Below are 14,186 nucleotides of genomic sequence, written 5' to 3' on the forward strand. Positions count from 1 at the left end.
TGTGGTACCACAGGCTCCAGCAGGGCACCCTCCCATCTCAGTGTCATCCCCCCTGCCCTTTCCCCTTTCCCGGCCCAGCGCCGCAAGTTCATCACAAGACCGCACCACTTCCAGCACCTGTCACAAGAAACATACCCGCCACACTTGCTCGCCACACTCTGCAGTGACACAGGTAACACCTGAGACTGAGATCCCCGGAGAGAGGATGTCAGAGCCCCTTAGGGCCAGCCTTGCTGACACCTGTCACCTCCAAGCTGCAGTAGCACAGGGAACAGAGCCTGATGGGCTGGCATCCGCATTGCATGACCCGGTGACCAGCCGCTACAACTCTTGCCTCTGCTCTCTGAGCTCTAGAGACACAGCGACAGACACACACATACGCACTGCCAGCTCTGGGTCCCTTGGCACTGGCAGTGCCCCTTCTCGTCACTGCCTGAGCAATGAAACCCCAGAAACTTGTGCTAATTTTGCACTAGAGAAGGACCAGAGGAAGGCTGCATGCAGCACAGACCGGAATAAATCTACCCAGCGGAGAATCACCATCCTGGAACAAGCACACGGAGCTCCTTCACGAGGAACGCATGTAGTCGTGTCTCCTCTGCCGTTCCAAGATGCATTTGGCCGCTGTGAGCCCAGAACTAGTTCACTCCTGAATGACAAATCTGAATGAATCTCTCATGAATATTCATCAACTGCTCCAAGTTTTGTTTGTGGCGAGACTGACGTCACAGCACGTCTAAGCAGCTTGAAAAGTTCCCCCAAGTGCCTCTCCGCCCCCAAGCCTTTCCCCAGAGAGGATTTGGCTTTTCAAATTCAGAACATCTCATGTTTGTTCTTACCCTTTGGCTCATCCATCAATACCAGTGCTCGCTCCCCTCCTCCTTTCTCAGCCTCTGCTGGCGCTGAGCTGCCGGACTGAGAGGTGCACATGAAACTGGGCTATTTAACGGTCCATGGCTGTGGGAGGGGTTAGTTTAACTCTGCTGCATGACTCAGAAGGAACCTAGCAGCAGGTCACCCTCTGCTTTTCCTTTAAGGAAGGAATCAGCGGGGGGCTGCAGCCCCTTGCCTCCCCGGCTTGTGGCAGCTATTTGTCAGAAAGAACAACCTACACCTTCCCCCGTTGGGGGTGTACCCACAGGCAGGTCCGCAGCTGGCTGTAGTGGCACTTCTCAGAGGGAAGTAGAGCCTTGGCTGCAAACAGAGCGATTACTTGTCAGCCTTTGAAGTCATCTAACACTCGCCAGACTTCCTTGGCTCCAGCAAGCCTGTCTGTGAGAGGCCTGATTTATAAAGGCGATAACGGTGCTCCCCTTCACTTGCATCTGTTGATTCAACCAACTTCACCTTCCCCAGCTTCAGCCCCAGGAAAGAAGACAATGTGCAGAAGGGGAAGAAGAGTCGCTGGTTAGAGAAGTGGTCAGCCCTAATGACCTGTCAGTCCACTGCGTCCACCTCCCATCGCAGCCCTGCACCCCTCACCAACACTCACCCACCAGCCACTGAACCTCTTGTCTTCACCTAGAGGAAGCTTCTACAAGGCGGAAAAAATGGTTTAATTATTTAGACCCTTATTTAAGGTCCCTGCCCCAAAACATGCCTGTGAAAATAGCTTGCAGCACAAGTTTATCAGCTGCCTGCAGTCCCAGAAACAACTTGCTCAGTTTACAAGTAAGGAGAGGTTTCTAACTGCCAGCCTTGTAAATGCAGGCAGGCTCCTGAAGAAGAGCTCAGTCTTCCCCGTTTCATACACTGCCACACCCAGAAAAGGGTGTGGAGGCCAGTCTGCCTCCGTGATACCTGGGCAACCTCAGTACATTGATTGTTGATACAGAGAAGTAGCAGGTCTGATGGGTATGAACAAGTCATTTTTACAGACACTTTTTGGAACAAAACTGCCCTTCAAGGAAGGGGAAAAGGTCACTATCACATTTAGCACGTAGGCAATGCACCACCAGTTTCCCTTCTGTCTCTACCACAGATACCCCAGGAAGCCCAGAATCCACTTGCTCGAGGACCGGTGCCCACTGCCCACGTGCCCGCAGCCGCTCCAGTTTAAAAGTCCCGTGCACAGAACTTCCACGTCCTCCTCTGGGAGACTGCTTCATGCCCCACACATCTTGTGTCAAGCAACGTTTCCAGAGATTCCTCTTAAATTCTCCTTTACTGAGAATTTTCCTCCTAGAGCTCCTAATTACACTTCTCTGAAGCACTCTGAAGAGCTCGTGCCCATCAGTGTAGGCAACGTGGCCCCCTGACTAAGCCAGCACAACAGAAATTAGGGTGAAGAGTCCTCAAGACCCTTAGACCACGTTAAAGGACACTGACCACCTGTTTAATGCAGCAAAATGCTTTGTGGCCAGAGCCTGCAGCACTTCTGCATGCACCAGTGTGTGCCTACTGCGGTGGTGGGCACCTTAGAAATGCCAGACAGAGGAGAGGAGATTGGCTCTGCACCCGGAGTGGGGCACCAGGGCCCGCACCCCCTTGCTGCGTTACTGCCTTCCTCTAGGACCCCAAGCAGGTTTCTGCCTGTCACTGCTGTTTAGACACAGAGAAAATACTGCCCACCCTTATGCAAAGTGCCCTGGCACTATCACCATCTTCCACAGGCCTTCACTGACAAGCTCCACTTCTGAAGCAGAAACAGCTCAGCAGGACTCAGGGCTCAGCTAGTGCTTGTGAACACTAGAGTTAATTGCCACGCAGAGGCAACAGCAGCTGTACATTGCCTTCAGACTTGTGTTAATTGTCCCAGACAGCAACTAATGACCAATTCTTCTTCTCTTGGCCACGTGGCCTGTTCTAGCAGCTATGAACCGAGGTATCCAAAACTACTGTCCATTTTTGGAAATGCATAATAAATTTGTCCGAGGTCATACAGGGAGCCTATGACACAGCAAGAAACAGAGTCCAGATGCCAAGCCCTGCGCTGTAACTGTAAAGCCAGTCTCCTCATTACAGATTAGCCCAGGTTCATGTGCTGTGGGGAGAGAACAAAGCTTTCCTTCTAGGTACGACATGCAATACCGTGACAATCAGCAATGGAGTGGTGGCGAAAAGTGGCAAAGGATGAGCCATTTATTTTCTCCTGCCTCAAGCTACTTCTTCATCATGAATGCAGGTTTATGACCCTGCCAAAAGAAAGATTCATGGTTTGAAAGGACAAGTATTGACCCTACAGTGCATCGGAGAGACTGAGCTGCTCTCAAACAGCCAGACTCAGGAAGCATCGCTGCCCCTGAGTCAAGAAAAGGAGGAACTGGCCATAAAGAAAACAGAGAGACAGGAAATCAGAAACACAGTTCAGAGCTGCCAAAGGCAAAAGGACTGGATATTATGTGACACAGCTGGAAGAAGGAGATGGGCAGGCTGTGAGCACAAGAGTAAAGAGGACCAGGAGCCGTACAGCTATCACTAGCCCATCGTTAATAGGTTCTCAGTTTGGAAACTGCAGAAAAGCTCTCTGCAAAACCAGCTGGTGCAGAGCATGTACTTGAGGATGGCTGCTCAGCCCACCCGCAGGGTAAGCAGCTGTGCCCACAAGAGGATCTCCAGCCATCTCCAGAAGACAGAGGATCTTCTCGGGGATGCTGCACTAGGATGGAAGAATGCTCTGCGATGGGCGGGTAAACTGAGCAGGGTGGCATGCTACCTTCCCAGAGCCAAGACCTGACACGTCATGAGATGGCTGGAGCAAAGGGCAACCTCTACCAGTGATGGTGCCTAGTGACGAGGAGGCTGTAACCTTTCCTTTCAGACTCTGATCTGGCCTTTGTAACCTCAAGGCTAGACTGCTAGGATGTGCTCTGCATAGGGCTGCTGCAGAACACGGCAGCCACCTCTGCCAGGGGCGGGTTGTTAGGGCTCATACCTCCAGCCTTCCAGAGTCTGCACTGCCTCCCAGGAGCTTTCTGGGCACAATTTGGGCTGCTGGTTTTGACCTAAAAGGCCCTCTATGGTCTGGGCCTACTGCCTTCTCCCTTATGCTCCATCACAATCCCTAGGGTCACCTGAGAGCAACCGCACACAAGTGCCGTTAGCACACCAAGTCTCCCTGGCAAAAATGCAGGGGAGGTCGTCGTCTGCAGTTGCTCCTCAGCTCTGGAACTCCTTCCCTCTTAAGGCTGCCAGAGCCCGAGTCCGGACATCTCCTGGAAGTGCTGTAAGAACTTGGGCAGGCGTTTAGCAAACAAACCTAGAGCCAGGTGTTGGCTAGGGGATCCCTGTTTTATCCTGATGTTCCAGTTGTCTTCTAAGTTGTTTTTGTTCTTGGCACCCTTCTGTTTTTATGCTATGGTGTTGTTGGTTTTTATGGTAAGCTGCCCTGAGCCTTTGTTGGGGTGGGTGGTATACCAATCACCAACACTACTTCATATGATAATTCACCCGGTTACAGACCAAGCCAGAGGATGCTGCAGAAGAGAGTGGTCCAAGTAATCTTCTCCCAGATCCCTCCCATCACATGAGTTCGGGCAGAGCCAAACCAGATCTGAAGAGGTAAAGTAGAAGGTCTTGCTCTTGTGGATCATTAGGAAAGAGAGGACTGCACAGCTTAGGGCTGGTTAGGCTGGCCAGGAGGATGGTACACTGATGGAAAAGCTGGGGAAGAAGAGAGCAAAACTGCACTCATTTCACACAAGATCAGGATGCCCAGAATAACAGTAATCAAAGTGTCCACAGCTGTGGAGAGAAGAAAATCTTTAATTTCCCCGTATACCAAAGTCAGCATCCAAGGCAATAAGTAGGGGGAGTATTACAACTGCTCGTTTACAAACATCATTTTGACCTACTGATACCAATGAAACCCAGTGGGAAAAGTCACTAGTTGCTGCCTATTTAGGAAGGGTTGCATAGTCAAGAGAGAAGGAGAATGGCACTCTGCATGGAACGGCTTTACCTGCCTCAGCTGGGGATAACTCAGCAGCAAAGGCTGCTGAACGCCCATGGACGGACATGGAGGAAACGAAGCATGAGACAAAGCGTGGCTGATGCCTGTTACAAAACAGTAAACCTGTTAAAGAACAGGACAACCAATTCTTTTAAGCCTTGTCTATAAAGTGTAGGGAAAACAGCTGGCTATTCCTGGGGATTTCAGTGTGTGACACACAGCAGCCTTCAGCTCCCTGCAGGGGGCTGCAAAGAGGATGGAGCTGGACTGCTCTGAGTGGCAGCAGATGACAAGGAGCAACAGGCTTAAGTTGCAGCAAGGGAAGTTTAGGTTAGACATTAGGAAAAAGATTCTCAGCAGTTGGGTAGTGAAGCACTAGGACAGGTTACCCAGAGAGGTGGTAGAGTCGCCATCCTTGGAGGCTTTTAAGATCTGGCTAGACAAAACTTTGGCTGGGATGATCTAGTTGGGGCTGGCCCTGCTTTGAGCAGGGGCCTGGACTAGATGACCTCCTTCCAACCCTAATTTCTATGATTCTGTGCTGGGACTCTGGTCCAGCTGCCAACACTTAAACTTCTGAAAACTGCAGATTAGAATTTCTAACTTATCAAGTGCTGCACCCAACAGGAAGGGAATCTGTAATCTGTCTTTATGATGACGGATAAGAGGACCTGCTGTCAGAACTAAATCTTACTTGTTGCTTATGTACAGCTGGTCAAGACTCGATTACATTTATTATGTGCAAACAGAATAAGTCCAAACCAGTAATATAGGTAACAAGGCGTTTTAAAGGGGCAATTTCACAACATCAAACACAAGTATGAACTGAAGAAATTTTGTGAAAGAATTAAAACAGACAAATCTGAATTATAATCAAAGCAACTGTCTAAGGATATTGTAGAAGGTGCCCAAAGTCAGTCCCACAGTCCAGAGAGACCATGCTGGCTAGAAACAGGGTTGGTTTAGCATGCAAGTAAAAGCAGCAGTAAAATATATATTTAACAAATACAAAAAAAGAGGAAGTTGGCAACTATGAAGCTGGTAGCCATGAATACAAGCTAGAGAGAAGGAAGTGAGGAAATTGGTAAGGGAAGCAAAAAGAAGTCAAAACGAGGCTACAAATTTGGAGTTTTTAAAAGTATATCAACAAGAAAAATAATCCTATCATATTGACCCATTATATGGACATGTTAGTAATAACATAGTAGAAATAGAATATTCACTAAAGAATTATGTTGCATATTTGCAAATATATATAATTCTTTTATAACAAAGTAATTTCCATTCTGAAAGTAGAGATACTGAAACAAAGATTATTTTAAAATGGAAGCAATTCATTTTAAGATAGAGCTTGACATATAAATTAATGAGATTATACAACATTGTTGGACATCCTGTAGGAATATTCAACATCACTGCAGGAATGTTGGAGCACGAGACACCTCCCGAGGCTTTGACTCCAATCCTGAGCGTCATGGATAACATACTGCCACACAAAGTAACTCAGGAGAATGCCAAACAGCTGCTGTTAAAGTTGATCGTGTTTGTGTAAGATAACATGCGTCTGAGAGTTTGTAAGAGCTGGCCTGCACCTCTTTGGGGTCAAAGCAGATTTTCAATGAGTCTTGGAACATTGGGCAAATGCCAGAATAACTGAAGAAAGCTCATATGGCAATATTTAAAAAAGATAAACAAGAGGACTTGTAGCTGTAGGCCTACCACCCTGACATCATTCCTGTGCAAAGTAATGGAACAAGTAACATGGGACACGATTAATAACAAATTGAAGGAGGGGAATAAAATGAATGCCAATCAACATAGGCTCATGGAAAACAGATCAGACTAATTAACTTGATATTTTTTATAAAAACTAAAGTTTGGCTATAAAAGTAATAGTAATGCATGGTGATGCAAGGCATTTGACTTCATACCACATGATCTCTGCTGTCGTCAAACTAGAACAATACAAAATCAGCACAGCATATAAAATGGATTACAAGCTGCTATCAGATTCAAGAAAGTTGGTGACAAAACTGAGACGATTGCAAAGAGAGGTCCACAAGTGAACAGGGGATAGGAAAACATGTCCTCTAGCAAAAGACTTAAGTTAAACAGACTGAGCTCCTTATCAAAGACAAGAGTTAGTGGTGACAGGATCATAGTCTACAAGTACATGTCAGCAGGAGTATCAGTGGCTCCCCTAGAGAGGGGATTATAGTGCTCTGGTTACTGGCTATTATATACATATACATATATACATTATATAGCACCCAGAAGAATGGAGCTGCTCCACAAAAATCTACCCGAGACAGGGCTCAAAAGATTGCACGCTCTAAATGAAGCAGAGTTGTATGGATATAAATTTATGCAACCATTCAAATTAGACAAACACACACAAACCCCAGGGGAACTGAGGGAGGGGGCTAGGGGAAGAAGCGTGACCAGCAGTGCAGGGAAACCTCCTTGTTGAGGCAGGTGGAAGCCCTCATCCCCCCAGGCACAGGGTGCAGGAGGCTCTGCCACACCATCACCTGCCGCGCTCTACTTGGGATTGATTGAGAAGTGGAAGTGAGATCCTGATTCTGCAGCGTGCTCGTTTCTCCTTCTGCCCGGGTGCCCTTCCTGGCAGAATTCTATGTCTGTTGTAACCGGGGAGGGAAGAGCAGTCTCTGAGATACACAGATGTGTCTGGAAAAGAAAAATAAGCCGCCAGTCCCAAGGCAGATGAACATTTTTGCTCTGATAAGGTTCCAGACAATCGGAGGAGGAAGCTTCAGCATATAAAAATAAAATAGAGGAAACCAGTAATTTCCACACAGCCCAGAGTCTGCAGGGGGAGTTCAGCCCAGAAATCAGATCAGCGACGTGGAGCGGGGTAGCCAGGCTCCTAGGATGGGAGCAGCACCCAGAGTAGCAGGAGACACGTCCCCTGCCCCCAGCAAAAAATTACCTTAACTGCTGAAGCCTGATGACAGCAAACATCGACAGTTTTAACACGGTCAGCTTCACGGGAGGTTGATATTTCTCCCTCCAATGCCACAGCTCCTTTTTTGGCCTCATTAAGGCGTACTTTTGTCTCAGAAATATCCTGCTCCAGAGGTTATGTGCGCGTGCACACACACACACTCTTCAGGACGCAGGGCAGCAGGCAATGTGGTAAGGGCAGGGGCCAATAAAATATGGCCTACGGGCCAGATCCAGCCTGCCAAGGGATTGTGTCTGGGCTGCAGGGATCTGGGCCGGTCGCCATAGAGACCATGCCCGTCTGCCCGCTCCATTTGGTACCCCCCACCAGTAGGTGCGGGACAGATGGGACCGGGCCAGGTAGGATCAATTCCCTGGCCCCTCCGCCCTGCCATGCCAAGCCAAGCCAAGCCATGTCAACATCCCCTGCCCCCAACTACACCAGGTCAGCACCCTTTCGCCCCCACCCCTCCTCCCCACCAGCTTGCCACCGTTCCTGAAGTGGCCCCCAAGCCAAAATAATCATCCAGCCTGGGTAAAGGGAAGTCAGTGCCCAAGTGGAGATAGGCACTTGGGGCATGCTAGCTTGACCTCGAGGGAACAGGGAGACGGGACTGGAAAGCGCTGGAGTGGAAGCCAGAGACCTTTCAGCCTCCCTGGGTGAGAGCAGGGGAAGGAAACGACCACAGAAAGAGCGGAGGAACCTTGGGAGCAAAGGGATCTCTGGGACAGGTCTGCAGGATTTAGAAACCTGACTAGCGTGTCTTCGAGAAATGCCTCCGAAGCAACTGATCAGTCGGCAGATAACAGAACAACCAGTGGCCGGGCCCCCGTGCAGCACTGCAGGCATCTGCTTGCTGTATTTGCAGAGGAGGAAGGAAGTTATTGGACCTTCTGCCTTGAAACATATCCAGCAGCTGCAGTACCCATCACCTGCATGCCCGAGGAGCAGAGCCAGACTGTAGCTGTAGAAAACTGCCTCTATGTCACACCGTGGCTTCAGCATGAAAGTGTTCTCAGAGGATGCTGCAGGTTACCTTGAGGTCTGCCCCTTTGATCAGAGTCATACCAGTCGCCGCAGAGAGACTGGACCGGGGAGGTTTGCCTCCCTCGTTGGTGGGGAACACGGCCTCTGCCTGGGATCCGAGTGTTTTTCAAGAACCTTTACAGAAGCAGGATGCTGGCTGCCAGGGCCCCCTGCTTTCCCTGTGGCAGGTTTGGGTTATGTCTGGCGTTGTGTTGGGACTGGCTGTAGTAGAGGTTAGGTGATGGGGCTGGATAGGGATGGTCCTGCCTCGGGCAGGGGTTTGGACCCAAGGAGGCCCGCGATTCTGCGATTCCAGCCCTACTGTTCTAGGAGTCTGTGAACAGTGGGGCTTGACAGCAGTGCTCCAGACTCTCTGGATGATCCCAGAATAATTATTTTAAGAACACAAGCCTTTTACATAGTACTCTTCTCAGAAACATCCTGCTAAAGCAAGCACCTTGATTACTCCCATTTTCACCCTGAATTTTTATTTTTCTAATGTCATTGAGTGGTCCCTTGTTTTCATGTTACAGGATGGAGAGAGGATGGGACTGGCATGCCTTTCTATTACACACCCTCCCCAAAGACAGGTTTCCAGGCTCTCAGATTTTTTTTATGTGGAATTCTACTCCCATCGCTGCTAGCTATGCTCATCACCTTTCTGCCTCTGCTGTTCAGTCTCTCTTTTGAAAGATGTTCTCGGCAGCTGTGTCTGTGCTACTCTCCGCAGTAAGAGAGAAATGGTGTTTTCCCTCTTCTTTATGGCAACCCTTGAAATATCTGAAGACTGCTGCCCTGTCCTCTCTTCAGCACCTTTTCTGCAAGCTAAATGTGCTCAGCTCCTTTAGCCCTTCCTCGTATGACGTGCTTTCCAAGCTCTTCATCATCATTTTTGTCACCTACCTCTGGAGCCTCTTCCTAACTTCTCCACGTCCTTTTTAAAACGTGGAGCCCAGAACTGCACACAATGCCCTAGATGGGGCCTAACAAGTGCCACGTAGAGAGGCACTATTGCCTCCCGTCTCTTGTATCTGATGCTCCTACTGACGCTCAAGACCACATTTGCCTTTTATGCAGCTGCACCACACGACACCCCAATGAGTCTGTGATCTACCGAGACTCCCAGAGTGACCTCATGAGGCCGCATCCAGGACAACCCCCTGCTCATGGCAGGATCCCCGCCCCCCAAAAAACACCCTAGAGAAGTATATTTCTTTCTAACCTGTTCTTTAAAACTTCCAGCAATGGAGATGCCACTTCTCCAAGCAGCTGGCCCAATGCTGAACCACCTGCACAGAGAAAGCTCTTCCTGATCTCCAAGCTAGATCTCCTTGTCCTGACCCCTGTGGCCACAGAAGAAGTGTGCTCACACCCCCACCCTCCTCCAAAAGGGGAATTAGTAATCAAGTAACAGTGACTGAGATATACAGACCAGCACTTCCAGAATAGGGCAGGCTCTGGCAAGATGCACGAGTGTCCACGTCCATCTCTAGAACAACGGATGAAGCAGTCTTGGGCACCGCAGGAGAGGTGGTGGTGCGTGCTCAGGATTCCTGGATCTCTGCATCAGAGGCTCATGTGGGCCCTTCTGCTCCTCCTCCGCTCGTCCTCCTAGAGTTGCTGAGGCCTCCAGGCAGCCCAGGAGCCAGCTCCTGTTTCTGAAAAATCTCCATTTTTGCAGGAGAGGAGGGAGCAGAGAAGGCTCCCGCCTACTGCTCTTGTACCAGGCTGGGAAGAAACGAGCAGGGGCTGATATGCTCCCTTCCCCCTTCTTTTCAAACACAGCCGCTCCTCTACCTACCTGCCCTGAAACAACTAGTGGCCCCTGGGCCTCAGCACCCTCTCTGCGAGATCGCTCCCTGCTCTTCCAGGGGAAAGGGGCAGATGGTCCACCTGCAGGAGGAGAAACAGCTGAGGCATGTTGTGGCTTCAGAGTGCCAAGAGAACACAGGGGCAACTGCAGCCTGAAGCTGGCTCTGCCTGGGAAGGAACAGAAGAGCAAAGGAAACAGCTTTAGTTGTGCGATTTTAAGAACAAAAGGAAGGCAGGGGCAGGCCAGGAGGGACAGCACTTGTATATTCTACAACAAATTGTTTAAACCCCTTCACAAATCTTTCCCTACACTTAGTGATGAGACAGACCTATTGTCTTTTGACTCCCTGCTGCATCTTTCCAAGGTCACTGCCACACGTTCTAGCCTTCAGGATTGGAGCAGCGCACCCGTGGGAAGCAGATGTTGGAGGGAGCCAGGGCCCTGAGGCAGAAAACTGCTTTTCCTGCCTGCTCCCCAGTCTCCCTCTCATCCGGCTGAGTAACAGCCAGCCCTGACCCTGCAGGGGCTGGGGAAGGGGAATCCCTGCGGGTTTCATGTGCCCCACCTGGGAGGAGGAGCACTTTCCCAGGGAACTGCCAAGGTCATCCCAACCACTGGCAATGTCTTCTTTCCAGGATTGCAAGGAGAAAAATAAGCCTTCATTTCAAGCCCCCTTTCCCCATAAATAGGGCCTGCGTCCACTGCCTGAACAAGTCAGTACTACATTGCAGTCTGAATAGCTTTTGAATCTTCATAATGTGCCATTTTAGCTAAGCAAAATCTTAGCAAAGCAAGCCCCAGATGTTAACTACTCTAGGCCTGATTCTCCTCCCGCAGAAGCCTTACCCATTTAATTCAGCTGCGCTGGACATAGGCAATATTAATTTAGCCTAGCTTAAGGGAGGGGAGAGCCATGTCCTGTGAGCACAATGCTAATGGATCAGATTTAAGGATTCCTGATTAAAACTGGTCTGACAATTTGCTTTCAAATGAAAAAAAGGAAAATCTATTATGCTTGGAAAGTACGATGGTGTGAAATTCAGCTGGGGAGCTTCAGTGTTGTGTTCCTTAACTGAGGCATATACTTTGCCTACTCAGAAGAAAGGGAGAGAACTGAGAGCTTGAAACAGGACACTTGCAAAGTCAAGGACAGGGCTGCTTCCTTGACATTCAGTGTCTGGAAGACTTTTCATTACAGCTACCTCAAAAGCAGCCTGACAAATTTCTTTTTACAGAGTGGGGAGACCGAACTATGCAAAAAACCTGCAGGAGTGAGAGTAGGTCTGGTTCTTGAGCTGCTTGGAGACAGAAATGTGAGACCCCATCACAAATTAGGGCCATTTTTTCTGATACCTCAAAGAGCTTTGATCATTTGTTTCAAGCAGCGCAGCCTAGCTCAAGCCTTAGTCTTGGAGTGACAACTGATAGCTCCCCAAGACTGCTATTTGTCTTGCTGCTGCTTTTTGGGGGAGGCCATGGGGGACTCGTGTGTTTGTTTGCTTTCCAGGTTCTCTCACCCCAGGATCTATCCCTTGTGACAGTCCAGAGAAATTGTAAAAGCCTTCACATTCGATGTATAGACTTCTTTCCTCAGCTTTTCCCTTCAGGCTTTTTCTCTTTCTCTGTGTCACATTATGTGATGACTCTCACCTGCAGTGGTTTCAAACCTGATTTAGCAGCAGAGTAGCTTAAATTCTAGACTCTGTTGTCATTTTTTCAAAAACATCTCATTGTGCTGAATTTCTTCCATGCTTCTTCTCAACCCAATAGATATTTTAAGGAAGTTTAGAGGGAAAGACAACCCTTAAGTACTTGTTGTGTATTATGTGAGGCTGAATTTTTTTTAACTTATTAAAATGTTCCTCTGACCCTAACAGAACATGGGTAGAAGAGCGCCAGGCTGTTTGTTCAGGTGCATTATGTGCTGTCTAGTCCTTTGCATATGTGCCTATTAAGAGTAAATAAGTAATTCTGGATTATTTTGTGTATACTATTCCTAATTAGAGCTTAAAAAATAAAAATGGACTCGGTTCCAAGTGGTTCTGGCCTAGACGTACCCTCGCAGGGTGGCACAGAATTCATATGACTGTGCCCAACAAAGCAGGTGGGCAGGGACAAGTCTCCTGAACCAGGTGGATTCCAAACAGGACGGCCAGGGAAGGGCTTTCAGAAACTATACAGGAGGCAAAGAATTTCTTTTTGACTAAACGTTCAGAGTTTCTGTGCTCCCAAAAGACTAGTTGTCCAATTCTTCCAGCAGTCTGTCTCCTTGCCTGTCTCGGTCTGTGCTGCGCTGGCCTGTCAGGCCACACGCCTCCTTCCCTAGGAGTAGTACGTTTTCCCTGCTCAGGGTTTCCACAAACAAGATTGTTTGCACCCCCGCAACACGATTTCCCTCGTCGTCTTCAACGTGGCCGTTGCTCCCTTGCTCCGTAGAGGCAGACCACTGACTGCACACGTTCGGTGCGCCTAGGCACAGGCTTGGCGGCACCTAGTGGTGTTTCTTACCCCCCTACCCAGTCCATCGGCCTTCCCAGAGCACCGCATCTCCATCCTCCCGCGGTTCTTTGTTAGCGATCAATATTCAACTGTGTCTACGATGGACTGAGACTGGGACCCCGTTATGCTTTGTGCCATACAAATGGGTACCACGCAACCAGCAGGACGAACATCACGGTGCCAGCAAATAGCACCTGCTTCCTGCAGTTCCTTGAGGGGACTGAAGATAAGGGAGCCAGATGCACGGAAAGAAACCTGAGGGCACAGGAGCTTTTCACAGACGGTGGTCTGGGGGTAAAGCAGGGGAGAAGGGTATGAGGTGTGGACTGAAGCTGAGGTGAGAACATGAACGTCTGGTGCCTCCCGAGTCTGGGGGCACCTGCAGATGCCGCCCAGTCAGGGGGCACCAGCCCTACCGACAGGACCAGTGTCAGCTGTCGGGGGCAGGTGCGCCCCGTGCACCCCCGACCAGCTGCCGCCAGCCGGCGAGAGGACGGCGCGGGGAGGAGCGCGAGGACACAGTTATCAGCACCGGGCAGCGACAGCCGGGCAGCGCCGCAATTCTCCGCGCGGCTCAAGGTCTGCCTTTCGTCCGCCTCTGCTGTTCTTCCGTGTCTGCCGGGACGCGCCTGCCCCTGCCCCGGACCTCGCGCTCCCCGCAGGCGCCGGCAGCCGCTGAGCCCCACGCGGGACACGGCGCAGCGCTGCCGACAGCAACCGCCGGCTGCCCCTGCCGTCGGAGCGGCGCCGCGAGCGCCCGTGGGCCAATCTGGTGTCTTGTACCAGACCCGCGCCGGCAGCCCGAAACCAGGTATAAGGCAAGCCGGCGCGCTCAAGACCCGCGGGCAGGCTCAGGTATTTCTGCAGCCGGCGTGTGCGCTCCCCGTGGTGCCGCGGGGCATCGGCCCCGGGGCGCCCCGCGAGGGACGGGCACGTTTCCGGAGATCCTGGGTCCGGCGCTCTGACCGCCTCGGCCGGAGACCCGCGGGGCG

At 50.3% G+C, this 14,186-nt stretch overlaps 1 protein-coding gene across 8 annotated transcripts in view; it reads right to left on the reverse strand.

Moving 5' to 3' along the window:
- ENTPD1 (ectonucleoside triphosphate diphosphohydrolase 1) overlaps positions 1-13,995 on the reverse strand; it is a 50,073-nt gene extending 36,078 nt beyond the window's left edge. The window contains exons 1-3 of one of the 8 annotated variants that reach the window (XM_059730303.1): positions 11,024-11,293; positions 10,684-10,862; positions 10,315-10,540 (exon numbers count right to left, since the gene is read on the reverse strand). In XM_059730303.1, coding sequence (XP_059586286.1) covers positions 10,315-10,369 — 55 coding nt within the window. In that variant the 5' untranslated portion in view covers positions 10,370-10,540; positions 10,684-10,862; positions 11,024-11,293. Of the gene's footprint in view, positions 1-511; positions 648-839; positions 1,027-7,422; positions 8,286-10,314; positions 10,863-11,023; positions 11,294-12,752 lie in introns of those variants that run through there. The other 7 variants (XM_059730304.1, XM_019497652.2, XM_019497653.2 and 4 more) reach the window with 7 other exon arrangements.
- Positions 13,996-14,186: the final 191 nt, after the last annotated feature.

Source organism: Alligator mississippiensis, chromosome 6 (assembly GCF_030867095.1).
Source record: "Alligator mississippiensis isolate rAllMis1 chromosome 6, rAllMis1, whole genome shotgun sequence".
NCBI classification, from domain to species: Eukaryota; Metazoa; Chordata; order Crocodylia; family Alligatoridae; genus Alligator; species Alligator mississippiensis.